General features: G+C 34.6%; 2 protein-coding genes across 2 annotated transcripts in view; both read left to right on the top strand.

Annotated features, from left to right (window-relative positions):
• Positions 1-5,543: 5,543 nt before the first annotated feature.
• Positions 5,544-24,857, top strand: part of RDR1 (RNA-dependent RNA polymerase 1) — a 28,409-nt gene continuing 9,095 nt past the window's right edge. Inside the window, exons 1-2 of the mRNA XM_028214535.2 lie at positions 5,544-5,804; positions 11,863-12,397. Of these exons, the coding sequence (XP_028070336.2) occupies positions 11,882-12,397 (516 nt within the window). The 5' untranslated portion in view covers positions 5,544-5,804; positions 11,863-11,881. The remainder of the gene's footprint in view (positions 5,805-11,862; positions 12,398-24,857) is intronic.
• LOC114272836 (uncharacterized) lies at positions 15,535-16,927 on the top strand. Its single transcript, XM_028214536.2, has 2 exons — positions 15,535-16,423; positions 16,747-16,927. The coding sequence occupies exons 1-2, from the start codon at positions 15,667-15,669 to the stop codon at positions 16,779-16,781; spliced, it is 792 nt and encodes a 263-aa protein (XP_028070337.1). The 5' UTR covers positions 15,535-15,666; the 3' UTR covers positions 16,782-16,927.

Here is a 24,857-nt window from a genome sequence, read left to right as displayed (position 1 = left end):
GTTTAGTAGCCAAAATGGGACGTTTTTGGCGACTAAAAATAAGCTTAGTCGCCAAAAATGCTACTTTCAGCCAGAACTTATTTTTTTAGCGACTAAAAAATATTTTAGTAGCCCAAAATTATATTATTGGCGATAACATATTTAGTCGGCCAAAGTGGCTTCAATTTTTTTTAGTAAATAATTTATTTTTTACATAAATTATATTGCATAAAAATAATTATATTTATATATATAGTTTTATATTAATACGGGTCAATCTAGTATATAAATAATATATATTGCATATATATTCATGTGATGTTGTAGTGGTATAATGGAAGGAGTGTGTTGCTAAAGGTAGAAGGTTGGTGGTTCAAATCTTAGAAAAAGCAGAAAAGTTAACTTTTTTTTTTTTTTTTTCCACCGAACAACCTTTGGCGACTAAACTATTGGTCGCCAAAAGTTTTTGTTTTGGCGACTAAATAGTTTGGTCGGCGTTCCATCAACTATTGGCGACTAAAAGATTAGTCGCCAAATGTATAATTTTAAACAGTGGAATTGAGTATTGGCGACCAAAACTTTGGTCGCTAAAGACCTGTCTTTTTGCCTACTAAAACCTTTTTAGTCGCCAAAACCTTTTGCGACCGTTTATTCGTGACAAAACCGGCGACTAAAAAATTTAATCAGGGAAGGTAAAAAGGCGACTTTTGGCGACTAAAAATGGATCTTTGGCGACTAAAAATTTAGTCGCCAAAGGTGATTTTTCTTGTAGTGAAACCCAACAACAACTGCTTTGCTTTTCTTCCTCAACTACTTCCAAGATTCTCAATTTCAGCCAGACCCACTTTTGTAGAGACTGCTTTTGCCACATAAATTTGTGGATTATTTGTTTTGGGATCATAACGTTTTATGGGTTGAATTGATTGTTGCTTGGTTTGTGGGTTTTTTTTTTTTTTTTTTTTTTTTTTTTGTTGTGCATGAGAAGAATGAATTGCATTAATTCTTGGATTTGATCAACAAAATGCTCAGAGAGAAAAGTGATTCCCAGGTTCACAAAGCACTTCAGAGACTCTGCCGTAATTATGGATGGTCTTATGGTGTTTTTTGGCTCTTTGAACACAGAATCTGCATGCAATGCATTTGCCTCTGCTATACTTCCCTCAAATGTGTTGTGCGAATTTTTCAACTAAGAGAATGACCATGTGGACATCCAGTCGGTTATCCGATGGGTCTAATACTCAACGGCTATACATAGCAAAATACTGAAAGATGCCAGACATCCTCATTTTGGTGAAACATATTTGATATTCTTAATTTGATATCTATTTGATGAAACCATTGAAATAGAAAAAAATGATAATTTTTATCAAATTTAAATTTGGTACACAGTTGGAGATGGCCTAAAAAGAAAAGTTTTGATAGGCTTTGTGTTATTTATTTATCTCCCAATATAAAAATGGTGTGCATAAAAGTTTATTCTTCGGCAGTTTGAACTTTTTGACTATTTAATTATCCAATTTAATCTAGAGAAAATTACATATTGCCTTCTTTATATTTGGCCACTTTCCTACTTTGGCTTTAAAAGTTTATTTTTTTTCACTTTGACATTTTTTATATTTTAATTTTTTCTCAATTTACTTCTAAAATTAACTTTTGTGCAAAACTAGACAGAAAATGCAATAACTGTCACATAACATAAATAATATATTATTATATTGAGATTTAAATTTGTATCAAAGATGTGATATAATAAAATATTTTTATATTATGTGAATATCAATGTATTATTTTTAGTTTAATTTTTAATAGAAGTTAATTTTAAGAATAAATTGAAAAAAAAAACTTAAAATATAAATGATCAAAATAAAAAAATATATAATATAAGGATCAAAGTAAAAACATGACAAAGTATAAAAGGAGCAAAGTGTAATTTACGCTTAATCTAATTAACGTTATATTTATAATTTAATCTCTTATAAAATGATTAAAAATTAAATAATAAATAAATAATCTAATTAATGTTATATTTATAATTTAATCTCTTATAAAATGATTAAAAATTAAATAATAAATAAATAACATATAAAAGTGGTTGCGTGGGAAACACGGGTTTAAAGCATAAAACGACAAATGAATTGTAATGAAACGCACGCTAAAGTCAAATAAGAAAACAAAGGATAGGCAGAAAAAGGACGAAAAGGGCCAAAAGACTAACGACTTTTTTTTTTCTGTTTCATTTCAACATCAACATGTACGGAATTTTTGGAATGTGGCCAATCATTTTATTTGAGGCGATAAATACCTTTAGAATAAGGATTACATTGAGTGAGTTTGGTTTTAATTTTTTAAAAATTAAATTTTTTATTTTTAGTAATTATTTTTAAAATTTTAAATATTTTTTTATATTTTTAGATGTACTTTATTTAGATATATTTAAATAGTAAAATATTTGTAAAAAAATATTTTAGAAAATTAATAAATACACAAAAATATGAAAAATATACCGAATTTTTATATTTTTTTGATATTTAGTATATTTTTTTAAAAAAAAATCACAAATATTATATTTTTTGAGTTTATTTATGTTAGGTGTGTCTAAAATTTTTTAAAAAATGCTTAAAATATTAAAAAAATTTATTGAAAATATTAAAATACGAAAAATAAAAAGTAAAATTTTCTAAAAACTGTTTTCTGAAAAGCAGAACCATTTTATTTATTTATTTTCCTTATAGAGTTAACTTTAAATATCCATAATTATGGATGAAACACAAAAAACATGCTTGTGTCAAGGGGAAATTTATGCTTGGATTTGGAAATTTATCATTGCAAATAATGCATTTTAATTTATGCGCGTCTTTAAGTAATATGTTAAAAGGATTTTTTAAAAAATGCATTTATTCGTAAATTCCTCTTCATTTATTTATGTAACATGTTTTACTAAGTCCAAGTTATTTTTTTTAAATAAGTTGTGCAAGTGATATAGTTACTAAAATGCCCTTAATAATAATATTCATATTGATAGTGCGAATATTTTGTGATGTAAACATTCACACTGTCAATGTAAATATTCATACGTCAATGTGAACATTCATACTATCAAATATGAATGTTTACATCACAAAATTACTAAGCGTTCAAAAAAAAATTGTAAAAAAAAATTGTCTATAAAATATCTTAAATATGATAATTTTGATTTAGTGGATCAAATATCTAAATGATAGAACTTATTAAAATATACAACTATGTTATAGACTAATTAGGAAACAAGTATTTGAAAAAAAAAATTCATAATAAATTCCTCTCTTAAAAAATTATATATTATATATTATGTATGAATATGGCTGTAATAAAAAATATATTTTTAAAAATTTCTTAATATGCATGCAGAAGACACATATTTAACTAAGAGGACACTAATAATTCCTATTTCTTAGGTCGCCTCCCTCATTATTTTTTAGGTAAATTATAAATACACCTCCTGAAATTTGATTAAAATACGAATCGCCCCTTATGGTTTTGAAAATTACATTTCACCCCTAAGGTTTCTAATTTCATAACAAATCGCTCATTTTATTAATTAATCATCAAATCAATTAACAGTTTTAATGATGTTAAAAATATGCTTCAATTAATAATTTAGGTAATTTTATTATTGTATAGGAGGGCAATTATGAATTTCATTTTTTTAGTTAATTCTGTTAAATAAAAAATTCTAATAAGAAGGTATTTATAATTTTTCAAACCACAGGGGGCAATCTATATTTTAAGCAAAAACAAACCTCAGGGGATGCATTTGTAATTTATCCTTATTTTTTTATTACAATTTTACTTTCAAATAAAATATCAATTTTATCTTTATCCTTACCCACCAAAGCCTAACCCTAAACTCTATCCCTACCTTTCACCCACCAGTACCCTCGATCAACACTCTTCCAAGTAATCATTTAGCTACCGTAACCCTCCCTAGCCCCTTCCTACCTTAGTCACCATTTCTACTTACCTCTTGGTAAGGTGCAAGAGTTTCGATAAATCCAAATCATAATCCAATTATTCTCTCCTAATATCATCTCCCCTTTCACTACTTTTTTTTCCATCGATTTTGATTTGAAATTTAAATAATAAATTTGATTTGATGCAAACTATTTAAACCCTTTCATCAAAACGTTTGTAAAAATTTCCCTTATCACAAATATTTGTGGAATAAATTATACTCACCTCCCTTAAGATTTGACAAAAAGTAGATAGCTCAATAAATTTGACATAATTATACTAATCTCTCTTTTAGTAAAATTAAAGTCATCAAATTCAAAACTAATGTAGATAGTGGGTAGACACATAAATAAACAAATATTATATATTTTAATAGAAAAGACACAACAATATTATTTTTTTGATTAGTACTCCTCACGAATTATTGATAAAAAAAATATTAAAGTGTTATATGAATTAAAATCTAGAAAAGTTGTTGTAACTATGTTAAAAGTGTGGCGCTAAGTGTGTTTTTTTTTTTAAATTTTAGGGGATTTGAGTGTAATTTATTCTCTTTTTTCCCATCAAATTTGATGAAAAAAATTGGGTAAATTACATTAATCTTCCTTAAGGTTTGGAAAAAACACAACAAACCTTATAGTTTTGATATAATTATATTAAATTCTATTTTAGTAAGGTTAAAAAAATAAAAATTAAATAAGATGATATGAAGACACAAATAAATATATATTTTAATATAAAAGAGATGACAACATATTTTTTTTCCCATTCGTATGAGTAACAGATTTCTGATGAAAAAAGGAGCAAGTATTATATGAATTAAAAATTGAAGTGGACCAATGTAATCATGTCAAATTTGTGGGACTTCTTTTTTCAAAACATCAAGGGAGGTCAATATAATTTACCCAAAAAAATTATCTTAGATACTCTTTTTTTTTATATAATTTTTATCAAATTCAAATAAGATGAATGCTTAATTTGATTTTTAAAAAAATTCCTCCATCAATTTAATCAACAATTGATGAAAGAATTAAAAATTATTTTAAAAATTATTTCATTAAATTTAAATTTAAAGAAAAAAAATTAAGAATTAAAAATACGAATCAAACATAGCCATAATGAATGTGATTCATTACTAATTTCCTTTTTAAAACTTCGAAAATGCTAACTAATATTTCATAATACTTGTTAATATTGTAAATGTGAGAAAAAAATATATTAAAAAAATGTAAAAAATTTATAAAATAATATTAAATTTAGTAATAAATATTTTTCAGTTGACATATTTTTGTCATTTTCTCGTAGCTTAGACCCTGGTTAACTAAACCCTTCAAACTGTACCTTAGCTCTTTTTAGAAAGTGAGTTAAAAATTATTTTTTTAATTTTTAATTTATTTTAAATCAAATCCTCTTTCATATTTTTTATACATTTTTTTTAAAAATTCAAAACATTAATTTTTAACTATGCTCCTAAAATAACCTTAAACCAACTGACTAACTATATTCCTAAAATAACCTTAAACCGACTGACAATTGGGCCACGTTTTAGGAGTCAAATTTTTTAATCAACCTATAGAGAGGGAGTGTGTGTGTGAGAGAGGGAGAGAGAGAGAGAGAGACAGAGACAGACAGAGAGTGAGTGACTTTGATCGTCAATGGCTAGTCAATTTTCTCTCACAAATGGGGGAAGAATATTCCTCTCTCTCTCTCTCTCTCTATATAGTATGTGTACATACAGTATGTATAGTCCTTCACTACTAATAAGGACTATATATTTGGTCCATTCTGTGAGCCTCCTCGTTCATTTTCTGCTTGTGAAGTCTCTGCATCTGCTGGTACATATCTCTCTCTCTCTCTCTCTCTCTACTTGCATTTACTTTGATCAGACTCTTTCTCTAATCTTTGAATGCCAACTCTTTTTTAGTTGCTGATTTTTGCTTCATTAGTTGTGGGTAGAACCCATTATTTTCATTCACCCTCCGTTTGGCTTCTTGGAAAACCCAAGAGAAAGAAAAGGAAAAGATCAAGATTTCCATTCGTTTGCTTGCTAATATGTTTACTTGAGTGGGCTTTATTTATTTTATTTATTTTTCGGTTCTTCTTGTTCTTTTTTATGTTAATTTTTTGTATACTATACTTGAATTTTTTTTCTTATTTTCTTATGTTTTCTCTGCAATCTAACACAGCATATCTGTATTTTTTAGCTGTTTAGTTAGAGGATTAACCAATTTCATGTGTCATTACTCTGTCTGGACTATCATTAATTAAACTTGTTAATAATGTCTACTTAACTTCTCAAGGAAAACCTGAAATTTCCCATAATTTCTATCTAAAGTCGCTACTTTCTTTTTTGAACTTGTATTTTCTTTTTCCCCAATTGTCACATGGCTGCTCCAATTAAGCATTTCTAGAAAAGGCAACCATCACCATTTTTTAATAGCTTTTTGGTTTTTAATTTTGTTTGATGAGGTTATATGGTTTCTTCTGTCTATCAATTTTGAGTTAATTTTGGGGTGATAGATAAGTTTTGATTGCTTTCTTGTTTTGAGTATGTCTTTGGCATGTAATAATATTCCCAAAATTGCTTTGTTTGTTTGTGTCTGTGTGTGTTGTTATCCCATGATTTGACGCATCCCTTGAAATGTGCTAATTTTTTGTATCAACGGTGAGGTTTTGGTTATATGCAACTTATTGTTTGCTGAGTTTTCACAAAACATCATAGTGCTTTATTTTTCTTTTACAAATACTATGATCTCCAAAATTTTATAGGAATTGCTGTCCTTCTGTTGATATTAATGCCTCTTGTCTACTGAATCCGTTGATGTCTGAAAAGTTACCTAGATTGTTCAAGTGGTTGATATCAAAGAGCTAGGTGTTATTGACTTTATTGCATGTACTGCAGTCTGCATGTACAGTCCTGAGATGTTAATGTGTGAGGAACAATCTTCTATAGGAAATTTTAATTTGTTATGCTCAATTGCTAAGCTCTATCTACTAATTAATAAGATTTTCTTTTTCTTTTATGTTCCAACGTAATGATAGTGAACTTGGTTACCGTTACTAGTTTTCCATGCTATTTCTTCTAACCTCAAGTTGATAGATATTAGGTTCACTGATTTTGACCTTTATAGTTATTAATAATCATTATGATTTTAATGGATTGGAGAAGTTAAAATGATTTATTGAGGACCAAATAACAAATCATGGTGTACTAGAAAAGTGTCAAATTTCATCAATGTTGCAGAGTATTACAAGGTGTAAGTATCTCACAAAAGCCATAGTACAATTCAAAGAAAATATACAATGATAAATGGGATTAAAATCTGTTAGCATTTAAGGGGCCTAAGTTAACCTGGAAAGCGTCTCGATTGTGGTATTTGAGGCCTAGGATAGAACCCTACCATCATTATGGTTGGGAGGGAGTGGGGGGAGGACCATGCCCAATTGTATAGCCCATTTTCTCCTCTAGACCAACACAGGAAATAAGAGGAAGGAAAAAAGAAAAAAAAAAAAAATCTCATAGGTACTAACCATGAAAAACAGTTCTAGCTTATACATGGCAGGAATAGAAAATAAAGAGGCATGGAAAAAAAAAAATTTGGATATACAAAAATCAAATGACAGTAGTTCATACTTCATAGCCTAACTAGCGTGGACACTTGTAGGAAGGGATGTAAAAAAACATTAGTATGGATATGGGACGCAGAAACATCACCATATGGACATGTTGATGCAACAATTTTGAAAACCAAGACACGTTCATCGGAAGAACATGACTTTTTGTTTTGATAAGCAACATCTGGGGAACATGACAATAAATAAATATCTATTTATATGCATATTACATAGAAATATATAATAAAAACATAAGTCTGAGGATGTGTTATATAAAGGAATGATTCACTTATGTAAGTACAATGGAACCACTGTTCTAACCTGAATCAACCAGAGCTATATTGGGTTGGTTGGTTCCAATGGAGCATTGGTTTGCTCTTGGGTCCAAAAACCTAGAACCGATCATGATTGGTTTGGTTTGAAATTTAGTGCTAACCCAACCCAAACCAACCCAACCTATGCACACCCCTAGTTCTGGGTGAAGAGAAGGCTAACACAGCCTCATCTCCTTGTCTTCCGGCACAATGAAAAAAAACAATATGCCTTACTCTTGTTGTGTACCGCTGTCACACCCCAAATCCGGGCATGACCGGCCGTGGCCCACAGGGACTTAGCCCAAGGCACACGTAAGCCTAAACACGAATCCAATCACATTGAACAACTGAACAATAGTCCAATAATAAATAACCAAAACTCAATCCAGACATGTCACAATTATAAACGGCAAAATCAACCGTAATAAAAAACCATCCAAACTTATGGGATATAAACAACCCACATATCAAAAATAATCCTAAATGAACTTCGATAAGAATAAATATAAATATGCACAAACTTGACATAACACTCTAAACTAAAGGAATGCCCTAGAGGTCCATGCAATTGAGTCCCCGCTATGCCATGAGTCCACTCTAAGTCCTTCTAACACCTGGAAATGGTAAACAACTAAGTCAGCTGATAGCTCAGTGAGTAGCAACATGGATAGTAAATACAATTTTGAAAACAGGGTTCAATTCCAAAATAAGATATATATCACAGAAACTAGATTGGCATACAGTTTGGTAAATACAATCTGTTTCAAAAAGAAGGTTCCACAATTCAACACTTAAAATACTCATGTCTCGCAAGAACATGATAAACGACATTTTTCACTTAAAACAGATTATAACATGAACACCAATAATTTTCTAGGTACCAATAAAAACAAATAATCTGCCACACATTTCTCAGGCTATAAGCCCCGTTGGATCCAATACCGAACTAAGAGTCATCCTCAGGGTGGCACCTGGGCCTTTTCTCAAAGACGATCCGATTGAAGGTCACCTAGTTGTTTTTAAAGGTCTGTTCCTTACAATCGTTGAGCACTAGAGTCATCACGGCCCAACCCGGATCTGTTCCCTAGTGGCCAGAGTCACCACACACAGTGGAATAATTTCCCTGGACTAAATACACACATGGTCCCAATAATCAATACACATCAGTTTCGCAAAACATGGTAGTTCATCATTATAAACATGAGACCAAAACAAATAGTTTACAGTATGCCAAGTTCACACATGTTTCAGAAATAATTTGATTCAATTGATAATATAATAATTTATCAAAACAGTTTAATCATAAAACAACAATTTAATTTTTCCAACAGTTCAGGGTAGGGGAACATTTATAAAAATATGTAGCATGAAACTACTCACCTGGAAACGAAATAATATAATCCTCGTATAGAGTGTGAAAGTCCAACTAGTGCCCTGAACCAATATGAAAACTACACGTCACTGCTAATTTAAAAATACTAAAGAATACGAACTAAGTAACCCCAAACTAAAGCGCACTAACACGGCTCAACCCAACTCACCGTTACTCTTAAATATTACCTAAGTTTATGTTCTTCAAGGTCTAAAATCACCCAAGACATAGGTTCCGATCGAAACTTAATTAATTGTGACTTTAAGATAAAACAGAATTTCAAGCAAGCCTTCCCAACCAATTCGCTAACTTTGAAAATTACAAAATCCACTCCACGCTATTCGAAAAATTCCAATAACCTCCAGATATGATCTAATATATCCTAAGTTTCAAACCCAACTAGTTTCACTTGATTTGCTTATCAAAATAATTATCTACAATTTATTATATCTAAACAGGTTGTTTTCTGCAGCACTTTAAAGAAATTGACGGTTCTCTTAACATACACGAGCAATCAATGCAAGGCCAAAAACGTATGAAACTAGACTCGTAACCGGTTCTAATGACACTAATTTGATAATTTTTGGATTTATACCCAAAGAGAACAACACTCCCGAATTTACTGTTTTGGACTGGTTTCCTGGACAGATTTGAATTCCTCAATTTATATGGATTTCGATTCCCAAAAATTATGAAAAAAATCAGATATACAATTCAATATGTAATTAATCTACTGTAAAAATTTCAGATTAAAATTCATCCGTTTGATATGGTTTCTTGATTTTTAAAGTTCGTGATTATGCGCAGAATTTTTAACTAAGAATAATACCCAATCTTTATACATGAATTTAACTCCTCAAATTTCTTAACAGTATATATATATATACAAAATATATAAACCTACAACCTCCATGAATGAATAAAATAATAATAGAATAAGGATGAAGAACAAAGAAAGAAGAGAAGAAAACCTAGGAGGCCACACAGCACAACACACCCAAGGCTCTCATTCTTGGCTACAACAATAATCTTGATGATTGAAAAACCCCTCTCTTTCCTTCATAAACCCACGGCTGCTAGGGCTGCTAGTGTTGTGGAAAACAATTATAACAAGAGTTAGGGTTTGTGTTTATTTTATTTTATATTAGTGGTGGGCACACTTAGGTCAAATAGATAGATAAATATACAAAATACATATATAAGTTACATGCAACTCAAATGGTAAGAACCTAACTTATTAATTTTATGGTCTAGAGTTCAAGTCACACCCTCTTCTCTAATTTTTTTTTTTAATAATAAATCTTGCTTCAAAATCAATGACTTTCACCATAAATTTATTTTAGGTTTAAAAATTAATTAAAGGATCCTCCAATAATATTTAATTTGCACCTTAGAATTCACCACCAAAATATTTGAGATTGTAATATTATTATTTAATTATTTACTTAATTTTTATATTCGGGTTCTCACAACCGCTATCAACTTATGACATAAAAAAGAAGAATCTTGTGATTACTAGATATGAAAAATCTAAGTTATCTCTCTATTGTTTTTTTGTGCTACTTTTTGCTGATGATGCATCTTGTTAGTGCTAGAATTCCATTCTAGTTAGGTTTTTTAATCCTGTAGGCAAAACCCATTGGGGTTTGTACATAATTGTTCATACATTGGCCTACCAAGGTAGATTGTTGGATCATGTTCAATTTGTGGTGAATTCCAGAGGTATTCTGCATTTTTTTTTTGGGGGGGGGGGGGGGGGGGGTAAATATTCTAGATTCAATACTCAAGTCTCAACCAACTATGGAGATCATGGATTTGATCGGTACAAGCACACCAACAAGTTTGTGGATTCAATTAGAGTTGTTTTGTAAGTTGTAATTTATATTTTGTTCTTTATAGTGGATTGGTTGATTGGACTAGGTCCTGTGGTCTTTTCCAGATGGTTTTCCATGTTAAAATTCATGAGTCTCTGTTTGTGTGATTGATTTATTTTTATGCTTGCAATTTAGATTGAATGATTAAATTAATTAACCAAAGCCACCAAAGCAATCCATATCAACGAATAAATTTTTTCCCAATTGGTACCAAAGCATAATGATTTTGCATATCATAGTATTATATGTCTTGAGGAACATTGAGTTATTGTTTCTTGCTGCATTTTGCATGAGGTGGCGGCTTTGATCCTTTATGGAGTTTGATTTCCTCTTGTTCTTGTTGATTAATGCATTATATTCTTTAAGAATGGAGAATGCATAAGAACCCTTCAAGCATTGAAAGATTTGTATGACCCAAAAAACTATAGAAAATTTTATTGTTTTTTATTTTTTTTGCATAATATATATATACCAAATTGTGCATTGGACTATGCTTTCAAAATAGCCAGTCATTACCTGAATACATTAGTTGGCATATCTCATAATCAGCCAATTATTATTAACTTTCTGCTTCCAATTTTAATTGTCTTTTTCATCACATTGTATGTAATATAGTTGAACCCCATTTCATTTCAATCAATTTCTTTTCCTTTTCTTCTTCTTTTTTATTTCTTTATTTTCAATTGCTGATTTTAGTACTGGAATAATGAGACTGCAGGAAAAGTCGCTTGGACTCAATGGGTAAGACAATTCAGCTTTCTGGGTTTCCTCACCTTGTGTCTGCAGAAAGGGTTAAGGAATTCTTGGAGAAACATACTGGCAAAGGAACTGTATATGCTTTAGAGGTTAGGGAGCCCAAAAAAAGAGGATCAAGAACATATGCTACAGTTCAATTCACTTCTGCCAAAAGTTCTGAGCATATTATCTCCTTGGCTAATCAACGCCTGTATTATGGATCTTCTTATTTGAAGGCTTACGCAAAGGACTTCGATATTGTACAAAAGCCAAAGGTCTATGTGCACGACATGGAAAGTGTAACTCTATATTTTGGATGTCAGATCTCAAAGGAGAAGTTTTCGGTGCTCTGGAAAAAGGCAAATGTCTCTGTGAAATTTGGTTTTGGACTAAGAAAACTGTATTTTTTCTTGTCCTATCTTTCTGTTGAGTACAAGCTCGAGTTATCCTATGAGAACATCTGGCAGATTGAGCTTCGTCGTCTGCAAGGTCAAACTGCAAAGTTTCTGCTCATTCAGGTTTGCCACCATAAAATTTTTATTATTGGCATTTCGTCATTTGCTTCTCTTTGTACTCTTCCTTCTGAATAAACTGCATTTCTTTTAAGCACTGTTATTTCCATTGCATAGGTTGAGTAAGTTGCAGGTCCAGGTTGTGTGGTGATTTAGCTTATGGTTTTTTGTAATTATTAATGATTGGCCTATCTACAAGCAAATTAAGGTGTATTACAACTTAAGTGTCTCATTCTCAGTTGTTTTCAAAAAGATTAAAGCTGTAAGAGTTACAATCTTCTTGGAGAGATTAGCCTTAGATTGCAGAATTCTTAATCAGAGCTAGCTATTACACAGTCTTGGGTAGAATTCGACCCTAAAAGCTAGCTGTGAAGGTGAGAGTGCCCCTAAGAAGCACAAACACTTCTAAGAAGGTGCGTGTCTCTGTCTAACACTAACACCTATCTTTTCCACCTTCCACCCCTTCTGCTGAGTATCTTTCCACTGACTGCCCCTAGGCCATTTCTATTTCACCTCTGGCCACTTCTCATCCTCCATTGTTAGTCTATTCTCGTCGCAAGGCTCCTCCTCCACCAGTTGTCTCTGCTCCGGTTGCTCCTCCTTCTGTTTTTGAAAAATCTGATCTTGCTCCTCACCGATTTCCTACTAGAGAGCGTCGTCCTCCTCCAAACAGGTTGGGTTGGTCTGATATATGTTTTTTTGCTTCCTATCATACTTTTTTGTCTATTATTCATTCTTTTGCAAAACCTCAGTCTTACAAGGAGGCCTGTCAGGATTCTAATTGGGTACGAGCTATGGCGGATGAGTTGTTTGCCTTGCAGAAGACTAACACTTGGACGTTGGTTCCCTTGCCTGTTGGCAAGAATCTGGTTGGTTGCAAATGGGTCTATAAAGTCAAGACTCTTTCTGATGGTTCTCTCGAGCGATACAAAACTCGTTTAGTTGCCAAGGTTTTCTCACAGGAGTATGATATTGATTATGAGGAGACCTTTGTCCCTATTGCCAAGATAACTACTGCCCGTACCTTAATTTCTGTAGCTGCTGTTTGACATTGGCCTCTCTATCAGATGGATGTTAAGAATGCTTTTCTTAATGGCCATCTCATTGAGGAGGTCTACATGCATCCACATTTTGGCCTTCCTCATTCATTTGGGAAGGTGTGCCGACTTCAACATGCTCTTTTAATGGTTTAAAGCAATCTCCTCATGCTTGGTATGATCGCTTTCAAACTACTGTTACCGAGCTTGGGTTTCACCTTTCTGCCTTTGACTCTGCTTTGTTTCTAAGACATACCTCGGTTGGCTTTGTTGCTCTCTTACTCTATGTGAATGACATGATCATCAGTGGTTCTGACTCTTCTGCTATCTCTGAGGTCAAGCAACATCTCTTCCACACCTTCGAAATGAAGGATCTCGGTTCTTTGCGGTATTTTCTTGATATTGAGGTTGCTTATTCTTCAAAGGGCTATTTTCTATCCCAGGCTAAGTATTCTAATGAGTTTATTCACCGTGTTGGTCTTACTGATACTAAGATTTCTGATACACTCATTGAGCTTATTGTGAAGCTCAACTCTACTGATGGTGTCTCACTGGATGATCCTACTTTATATCGAGAGCTTGTGGGTTACTTAGTTTATCTGACGGTTACTCATCCTAGTCTTGCCTATGCTGTTCATGTGATTAGCTAGTTTGTTTTTGCTCCTCGCTCTACACATTGGGTTACTTTGGTTCGAATTCTTTGCTATCTCCGGAGCACTATTTTTCAGGGTTTACTGTTGGCTTCTACTTTCTCTTTGGACTTAGTGGCTTATGTTGATTCTGATTGAGCTGGTGATGGCACTGATCACAAGTCCACTTCTGGCTTCTGCATGTTTCTTGTGATTCCTTGATTTCTTGAAAAAGTAAGAAACAGACTGTTGTTGCACGTTCTACTGCCGAGGTTGAGTACTGTGCTATGGCTTATGCCACTCCTGAGATTGTTTGGCTTCGTCGTCTCTTGACTGATTTGGGTGTCCCTCAGTCTTCTTCGACATCCTTTTACTGTGACAACCGTAGTGCTATTCAGATTGTCCATAACATTGTCTTCCATGAGTGGACGAAGCACATTGAGATTGATTATCATTTTATCCGTCAGCATCTGCAGTCTGGCTCCATCTCGCTTCCTTTCATCTCTTTGGCATTGCAACTTGCTGATTTCTTTATCAAGACTCACACCACTATTCGCTTTCATTTTTTTTCTTGGCAAACTCTCAGTGTTTTCTGTTAGCATATTATATTATTTTCTGAGTTTTTTGGTTTGTAATTATTCTATGCCCTCAGGGCTCATCTTGTAATTGTCTCATCTTGTAATTGTTACAAACCCTAATCTTCATTTATATAAATAGGGGATGATATCCTATCAAACCCTTAAGCTGGTTACTCAAGCTTCATGGTATCAGAGCAGAACCTCTAGGGTTTTGGCTCACCCTTGTTGGTCGACCTCTGCACCAACGACACTCTAGGGTTCGAAACTTACTTAGGTTGATCATCTACTGCGTTGATCTTCAGCTCGTCGATCCCTGCTTCGTCTGCATCACTCAGTCGCCGTCGTCACTCAGTCACCTTCCTCTGTCGATCGTCACTCAGCCGCCTTCCTCTGTCGCCTTCGTCACTCAGCTGCCTTCCTCAGTCGATCTCCTCAGCTCGTCGATCTCCTCCAGCAGTTCGTCGATCTCCTTCTCTGGTATACTCTCATCTCTGTTTGGTATACCTATGTCGTGTATAAACACCGTACCAATACATATATGAATGAATAACTAAATAAATACAAAACTAAAAAAAAAATTGGTTTCTTAATTTTGTTATGCTTTTATAGTGGTTATTGTGCCTGTTCTTTCACCACCACCTTCCGGGTTTGTGATTGCCACTAGTTTTGTTGCGGGTACGGTAGTATAGTATCCATGGCAGATTCCACCAGTGTGTCCCCTACTTCTCAAACACCGAGGAGTGAGAGTCCCATTATACATACTACCATGACTGAGAACCCCAACCCTAGTCTGAAAATCACCACCTCTCTATTTAATGGTCAGAACTACCTATTATGGTCTCAAAGATTGACTATATTTTTGAAGAGCAGAGGGAAGAGAGTGTATGTTGATGGCAGGATACAGGCACCTAGTACCACTGACTCGGGTTATGACCAATGAGAGATTACCAACTCCTTGATTATGGGTTGGCTTATTCATTCGATGGTTCCTGAAATTGGTGAGGGCTACTTGTCTATGGAGACTGCCCAGGATGTTTGGGATGCTGTGGCTGCCACCTATTCCCGCAAAGAGAATTTCTCACAGGCATTTGAGTTGCCCGGCTCTATTGAGCGCTCACTTCAGGGGGGAACAGACTGTTCTGCAGTATTTCACTTTCCTCACCAACGGCTGGAAACGCCTTGACCACCTGCAAGACTATAAGCCTGTTTGCCCTGCTGATTCTGTCGGGTACAAAAAGTTCATCGCACAGGAACGGGTCTTTACATTTCTGGTAGGCCTAAATGTGGAGTATGATCCAGTTAGGGGTCGAGTTCTGGGTATGGACACTCTTCCTTCACTTCAGGCGGCATTTGCCTATGTACAGAATGAGGAGAGTTGCCGGTCTGCTATGATGTCCCCTATCTCTACTGACCGCTCAGCATTACTGTCTACTCCTCGAGATGGCCTCAGCCTGACTCCCATCCCTCCATCTGCTGCTAAGGAGTTTGTATTCTGTGATTATTTCAAGAAGCCGCGGCATACTCGTGAGACGTGTTGGAAGCTTCATGGGACTCCATCCGGGGGTCGAGGTGATCGGTCTGGTTCTCGAGGAGGTCGGTCAGGCCAGTGTAGAGGACGTGGTTCCTATTCCCGAGCTTATCAGTCTAGTGCCGTTGATACACTTGATTTTAATTCTGCTTCTGTTGGCCAAGCTTCTGATGCTATGCTGAAAGATGCTTTGCGCCAATTGTTGGACCGCCGGTCTTCTACTGCTCTCAGTACAGTTTCCTCGTCCTTTGCCTGCTCAGGTAACTTAGCCTCTTCTCCTTGTGTTTTCCTGTGTCATAAGTCTTTGCCTTGGATTATTGATTCTGGTGCCTCAGATCATATGTCTGGCTCCTCTGATCTTTTCTCTGCCTATAAGCCCTCTTCAAGTCAGGACAAAGTTAGGATTACAGATGGTACTATTTCTTCCATTTCTGGAAAAGGTTTAGTCCAAGTCACTCCTACCATACCTCTATCTTCTGTTCTTCATGTTCCCAATTTTTCTGTTAATCTGTTATCCTTGAGTCGTCTTACCCAGGATTTGAATTGTAGTGTGACATTTTTTCCTGATCATTGTCTTTTTCAGGGCCTTGTCACGAGGAGGACGATTGGCAGTGGTAGTGCAGAAAATGGTCTCTACTTCTTGGATCAACCGGACAAACTTGCTTATTCTTCCATCACGTCTTCTATTACCCCCGCTGATTTATGGCTGTGGTATCGGCGTCTTGGGCATCCTTCCTTTTATTTACTTAAGCATTTATTTCCATCTGGTTTCGCAAATCATCATGTGTCTGACTTTCTTTGTGAGTCTTGTCAACTTGAAAAACAACACAGAGCTTCTTTTGCTCCCAGTTTGAATAAAAGTTTAGTTCCTTTTTCATTAATACATTATGATGTTTGGGGTATGTCTGTGAAAAGTCATCGATGGTTTGTTACATTTATTGATGATTTTTCTTGTGCTACTTGGGTGTATCTCATGAAAGATAAAAGTGAGGTTTTCTCTGTGTTTCGCAATTTTCATCAAATGATTTGTACTCAGTTTGGGGCCACTGTCAAACTATTTCGTTCTGATAATGGCAGGAAATACATAGATTCTGGGTTAGGACAATATTTTTCTACTCATGGCATTATCCATCAGACCTCTTGCACCAATACCCCTCAACAAAATGGGGTGGCGGAACGCAAAAATCGGCGTCTTCTTGACATGGCTCGGTACATGTGTTTTTCTATGAGTGTGCCTCAGCCCTATTGGGGCGACGCTGTTCTCACCGCTGCCCATCTTATTAATCGTCTCCCTACCCAGGTCTTGCAAAAACAAGCTCCTCTTCACGTCCTCCTAGGTTCCTAGTCCTTGTTTTCTATTCCTGCCAAAATATTTGTTTGTGTCTGTTTTGTTCATAATCACTCTTCTTCCCGTGATAAGTTGGACCTTCGCTCCCACAAGTGTGTTTTCCTTGGTTACTCTCCTACTCAAAAGGGGTATAAATGTTACCACCCTTCTTCTCGTAAGTGGTTTGTGTCCATGGATGTTACTTTCTTTGAGTCCCAGTCCTATTTCTTGTCTTCTCCGATGTCACCGTCCTCATTTCTGGGGGAGCCTTGGTGTGAAGTGAGTCCTGTGCTTCCTATGGTGAACCCAGTTGTTCTTGCACCATCCTCTTCTACTGTGCTTCCTATGGTGGAACCAGTTGTTCTTGCATCACCCTCTTCTACTGGGACTATAGAACCCAATGTCACCAAGGATAAGGACGGACATGTTTATGTCCGGGACATAAACAGACAACAAGTGAACTGGATACAAAGGACCACTTCTACTCCTCCACTGCCATCTGCTGCTTCTGATGAGAGTCTAGGTAACTTTGAATCTCATGAGTTCATTGATTTTGATGTTCCTATTGCCAAGAGGAAGGGTGTAAGATCTTGTACTCAACATCCTATCTCACATTTTGTGTCCTACTCTCATTTGTCATCCTCATATAGAGCGTTTGTGTTCAATATTTTCTCTGTTAGCATTCTTAACCATTTTCAGGATGCTCTTGCTACCTCTGAGTGGAAACTAGCCATGATTGAGGAAATGAAATCACTTAGGAAGAATGGCATTTGGGAATTGACTGAGTTACCTACGGGAAACGACTTGTGAGATGTAAATGGGTATATACTGTGAAACACAAAGCAGATGGGTCTATTGAGCGTTACAGGGCAAGACTTGTGGCAAAAGGGTTTACTCAGACATATGGCATTGATTATCAGGAGACCTTCGCACCCGTGGCTAAGATGAATTCAGTCAGAGTACTTCTCTCTCTAGCAACTAATCTAGATTGGCCGCTTTATCAGTTTGATGTCAAGAATGCCTTTCTCCATGGTGACCTCGAAGAAGAGGTATATATGGACATTCCTCCTGATTTTGAGGATCATCAGACAGAAGGCAAAGTATTCAAGCTTCGGAAGTCATTATATGATTTCAAACAGTCTCCAAGGGCTTGGTTTGAGAGATTCACTCAGGCTATGTTTAAATATGGCTTCAAACAGAGTCAGGCAGACCACACCTTGTTTGTGAAACATTCCTCACGTGGTAAGACTACAGCACTTATTGTTTATGTAGATGACATAGTTCTTACGGGCAATAATAGTAGGGAAATACCTCTGTTGAAGAAATATTTAGCTAGTGAGTTTGAAATCAAAGACTTGGGAAGCTTGAAGTATTTTCTGGGAATTGAAGTTGCTCGCTTTAAGGATGGGATATTTATCTTACAGAGAAAATATGTGCTTGACCTGTTGAAAGAAACTGGGATGCTTGGCTGCAAGGCATGTGCCACCCCACTGGAACCTAATCAGAAATTGGGGGATGATGAAGGAGGAGAAGCTGTTGATAGGGGGAGCTATCAGCGATTAGTGGGTAAGCTCATTTACCTATCTCACTGCCGTCCTGATATTGCAGTTGCTGTTAGTGTGGTTAGTCAATTTATACATGCTCCTCATCAGATTCACTTTGAGGCTGTCATGAGAATCTTGAGGTACTTGAAGTCTGCTCCTGGTAAGGGTCTTTATTTTTCAAAGTATGATCATCTTCGTGTGGAAGCCTATACAGATGCTGACTGGGCTGGATCAGTAACTGATAGGAGATCGACTTCAGGGTATTGCACCTTTGTTGCAGGCAACCTAGTTGCTTGGAGGAGTAAGAGACAGAATGTGGTTGCCAGGTAAAGTGCAGAAGCTGAGTTTAGAGCTATGGCACAAGGGGTGTGTGAACTTTTATGGATCAAGTTATTGTTGAGTGATCTAGGTATTGATCAGACGGACTCTATGCGGTTATACTGTGATAATAAAGCCGCCATCAACATCGCTCACAATCCAGTTCAACATGACAGGACAAAACATGTTGAGATTGATCGCCACTTCATTAAGGAGAAACTCACTAGTGGTACCATTTGTACTCCTTTTGTCCAATCTGGTGAACAACTTGCTGACATTCTCACCAAGGGGGTTAGGAATAAACCATTTCATGACATATTAGGCAAGCTGGGCATGAGAGATATCTTCGCCCCAGCTTGAGGGGGAGTGTTAGCATATTATATTATTATCTGAGTTTTTGGGTTTGTAATTATTCTATACCCTCAGGGCTCATCTTGTAATTGTCTCATCTTGTAATTGTTACAAACCCTAATCTTCATTTATATAAATAGGGGATGATATCCTATCAAACCCTTAAGCTGGTTACTCAAGCTTCATTTTCTGCTCAAACACCTTGAGTTTGAGCGGGGGTGTGAGAATATTCAGATTATGAAAATATATGTTTTAAGTTGATTGTATCTTTTAGATTAATTGTGTGCATATTAGATTGATTGTATAGGGTTATTTCTTAGATTAGGTTTAGGATTGTTATATATATCGGTTGTATTCTTTGTATTTGACACGTTGAATATACGTGTTAATTCGCTTCAGAAAACTTACAAGGTATGGGATGGGTACATTTCAGGTATAGGATAGATATGTTTTGGGTACTTTGGGGCATAAATGTAAATTTTAAAAATGTAGGGATATTGGCATAATTATATTGTGCCCGTTCTAAAATTTTTAAAAGAAAAATGTTTGATGGCTTGAACTTGTGTGGCTCGAATGGCTCGAATATGTCAAAACGACGTCGTTTTACACTCAAAACGACATCGTTTTGTGTGTTTCGAGCCATTCGAGCCATGAATTTTCGGGCTACTTATCATTGTTGTTTTTAAAAATATAGAGTATTTTTGCAATTATAACGAATATAAAAAGTATTTGGGTTTCTTTTTGTGACCATCACAAAAATACTTTAATTATTTTTCACGTTTGAATTCTTAATTTTTATATGCCAGGTACTAATACTAGTTATAAAAATAAAAATGTTATGGATGTATTGGGCCATACTCGTATCCTACTCTTTTTAAATTTTTCCGTATTAGTGTCCTTGTATCCGTATCCATACTCATAGCTTTACCCATGCTTCCTAAGTCATATTATTTTTTTACTTTTTTTAGATTCAGACACACTTCGACACTTGGAGAGACACATATCTATTGTTTAGAGACACAAACAAAAAGAAAACATATTATAAGTTTGAACAAAATAACTTAGAGGATACAACGATAATATATATCTATATATAAATGTATACCTATTAATTCTTCTTCCTTTAAATTTAGGAAGTAATGTTATGTTGTATTTTTTATTATCTTCGAATAAAATATTCACATATATGACATATAAAAAATATATAAAACCATAGTTTGTGCATGTTTTCCACTTCTTGTTTTCCTGCATTTTTTGAAAATTGACGTGTCGGTGTTTTTTCTTGTCATGTTGCATGTTCATGCTTCTTAGAGGTCTCTTGCGCTTGTATATCGCACATTCATTACTTTTGTACCCATGTGATGTGAGACTTTATTTCACACCCTCCCTTACGTGTACAGTGCTCATTCAACAGCACCTTTCATGTGCAAGCTAGGAACATGCACCCTACCCATCCCTGGGTACTCTGACTCTGATACCATGTTACACTTCTTGGGTAGACCTTCACCCCAAAAGCTAGCCTTGAGGTGAGGGTTCCTTTAATGCTTATATATTGCACATTACTTTTGTACTTATGCAATGTGGGACTTCACTTCACACTCCCTCACCCGTAGTGTGCTTATTTGGCAGCACCTGTCGCGTGCATTGCAGGAACATGCACCCTTCCCATCTCTTAGTTCTTCAGTTTTGATACCATGTTACACTATCTTGGGTAGAACTCAACCTCAAAAGCTAATTGTTGAGGTGCGGTTGCTCTTCGCTTAATAATGCAAATTACTTTGTACCTAGGCAATGTAGGACTTCGCTTCACATCCTCCTTCATGTGTAGCGTGCTCACTGAACGCCATTGAGATCCATAGAGATGGTTTTTAAGGTTTGATGACAGTCCGAGCAGTCATCACAGAGTCTCAAATTTATGGGTTTTGATACCTAAAATTCCGACCCCAATTCATACCCAACTTCTTTCTTAACTAGCAAATCACAAAACCCAAAAGCTATATTACTTGGAATATGGATCGTTCTGGTACGTAGAGCATGAATGTGAATAGTATATACCACATGCTCTAAATTGTGGCACAATAAGGGTAGACTCATGCAATTTATAGTTTACACTATAAAAATTTAAAGTAGTTGTAGTCTAGAGTAATTTCTTTAAACAATTAGAATAAAATATTGGTTTTTTTTCTTTTTTTTTTTTCTTTCCAAATTAATCATGTAACATATTTCTATGAGCATTATGGCCAATTTTCGACGTTTTGTCATGTCAAAGCCTCAATCATCTTAGATTTTAGTTTATTATATTTCATTTCTTTTACTCCTAAGGAAACTTTAAGGAAATATATTAGGAAAAAAACTTTTGGGATAACTTTAGGAATTTCTTTGAATCACTAAATTCATTGTTTTGGAACGAAAGTGTATTATATTTCAGAACGTGTGTTCCAAAATGTTATTTGCTAAGGCATCAGCATTTCTAGTAATACTGCCCTAAAGTACGAGTTCAAAATACCTCCCTTACACCAATCTAACCTCCTTAATCAAAACAAGATCAATCCACAATTCAAATGGTGATACATATGCCCAACATATAGAGATATATATAACATATATATATGTATATGCAAGTAAGAAACAACTCCTACACTTATAATGTCTCAATTTGTCCATGTCAACATGATGCGAAAATGAACATTTTTCTTAAGAATATAAGGATGGAATTGAGTTAAGGAATACCTTGATTAAGCTTGATAGTTTTCTCGCAAATTCCTAGACCACCTCCTCTCTCTCTCTCTCTCTCAGATGAATGGTGTAAACCCACCAAATAGAAGACAAACTCTTGTACACACCTCCATAAGATTTTGACACCAAAGGACACGTCACCCCTCCAAGAGATTGCATGCATGAGGTGTTCTCACCTAACTATGCCACATAGCCCACTATACGCTTTAACTGTGTTAATTACATCAAATTAAACATAATTGCTGATTAGTTACCAACATCAATGAATTAACTACACGATGCTAAATCTAGCAATATCTATCAAGATTAGGAATAATAATGTTCCTAAAAATTTACAGGTTAATTATCCAAGATGAAATCCACTGTAATTATTTAAATATTATTTTTAGTAGATGTCTAGCACATAAACAGTTATTCATCAAGTCATATTCTTCTTCAAATTAAACAAGTCTAAGATTAAATTTAAATTATTTACTTAAAAGAAAGTGTTTGGTAGTTAGTAACACATAATTGGGGGAGGTAATACCCAGTGTATTACACTTAAAGAAGATTTAGATATTTTTATCTGTACAATTCTGTGCAACTTTTTTTTCTCAAAACAAACAGAGGAAATTAAAATTTTTCTTCTTTCTCTCTCCATTTTTCTTCTTTATTCTCACTCTTCTTTTCTTCTTTGTTGTTACTCTCCTACCAAACATAGTACATGAAGGTAGGGAAGTGAAAAAAAAAAAAAAAAAAAAAAAGACTATAAGACGTAGTGCTAGAGAGAGTGAAAGATCCTAGTCAATCTGCCCATTGGAGTCTGGTAGAACTGTGGCTCTTTTGATCTTTAGGTTCTCTTTGCAGAGGCTGTCCACTGAGAAGTATTGAATATGGCATTACAATAGAATGGTGACTAGTAGATCTGACCTGGTTTGCATTCGTTTGTGCTCATCCATTCACACTCTATCTAGTTCCATTTCACTGATTTTATCTATCATCACTCAATCTAGAATAACCCTTAGAGATTTTGAAATGGCTAGAAATTATCCCAAGGCTTTAGACCATGTTGAGGGGAGTGATCACCCTATTATTGCTTGAGAAGTGTTTATATTGTGTTGTAACCAACTAGCGTAATTTTTGGAGTGGAGTTGTGATGGAGTAGTAGAGGGGATCTTGGACAAATGGGAACCTTGATGGACCAATTATAAAAAATTTGCCTCTTTAACTTTCTGGTATTTTATTTTATTTTATAGGATAAATGATCACAAATAAATCAAAATCTAGTAACCAAGGAGAATTGGAGGAGAGTAAGAGGCAAGGATGACCTATGACATGGACTCAGGTATGGGTGACAAGTGCGGGTGCATATCTAGAAGTTGGATCCATCAAACTTCAAATTTAAGGGTACATGGACTCAATAAAAAAATGGTCATATTATTATATGTTTAATCTATAATATGAGATAAAATGATGTTAGAGATAAAATAATGTTATATGTAACATCCAATGTCTAAAAGGTTTCTGATTCATTTTTTAGCAATTATACAACAATATAAACAAATAATAAGAAGTGTATGATGAAAAGCATCATATACATATCCCACATCCTTGTCTAAGTATCGAGTGTCTGAGACATGTATTTTTTTATTTATTTTGAAGAGTTCATGTAACATAAAGGGGAAATTGAAAAGTCACTATCTTATTTACAATTGTTAAATATTAAATATTCACAATTTTTGTGGATAAAATTTAGGCTAGGTTGTCTAGGTAAATAGTATTAGTTAGTGTGTCCAAGTGTTGTTGATTACCATGAGAGACTTTGTAATTGTGGCTCTGTATCGACTTAATGTATAAATTGGATTTTGAGCATGTTGCACTTTTCAAGAACACAATTTTCTTGGTAAAATCAACTTAGATTTGTCATCTCTTGAGCTCTTTCTTCTCAAGAACATCTCAAAATCGAATTACCTATTTTGATTGGCAATTGGAGTTATAATTGTATTAGGAAATTGGTTCTCTCTTGCTATAAAAGTACATTTAGATCACTAATTAATTTGATTACGTATCTAAAAGAAGGTTAAGAGAGAGAAGCCTTTTTCACCAATATTAAGTTTGTGTTCAATCAACTTTGGGTCATTCGAAGTTTTCGCATAACAAATCCGGATATGTTATTTATTTTCACGAGATAGTTGCCTCACAAACTTTACTTGCCTCGAAGGGCTCTCTTTGGGGCTAGAGCCTCAGGTTTCTAGCAACTAGTACATACAATATACAATATACGATAAAGTAGTTTTGGATTCCTAACCGGATGGATCCAGTGCATAATCCATTGGGGTCTTGATTATCAACAAAATTTCTACCATCTAGTTCCTCAAGGAGTTCAAATCTTGCGCTCCTCTAATTGCTTATGAGAAATGGAAAATTAATGAAATTGAG

The sequence above is a fragment of the Camellia sinensis genome, chromosome 5 (assembly GCF_055761805.1).
Source record: "Camellia sinensis isolate YWXY chromosome 5, ASM5576180v1, whole genome shotgun sequence".
Classification (NCBI taxonomy): domain Eukaryota; kingdom Viridiplantae; phylum Streptophyta; class Magnoliopsida; order Ericales; family Theaceae; genus Camellia; species Camellia sinensis.
Note: the sequence above shows the minus strand (reverse complement) of the source record. Positions and strands in the feature narration are given on the sequence as shown.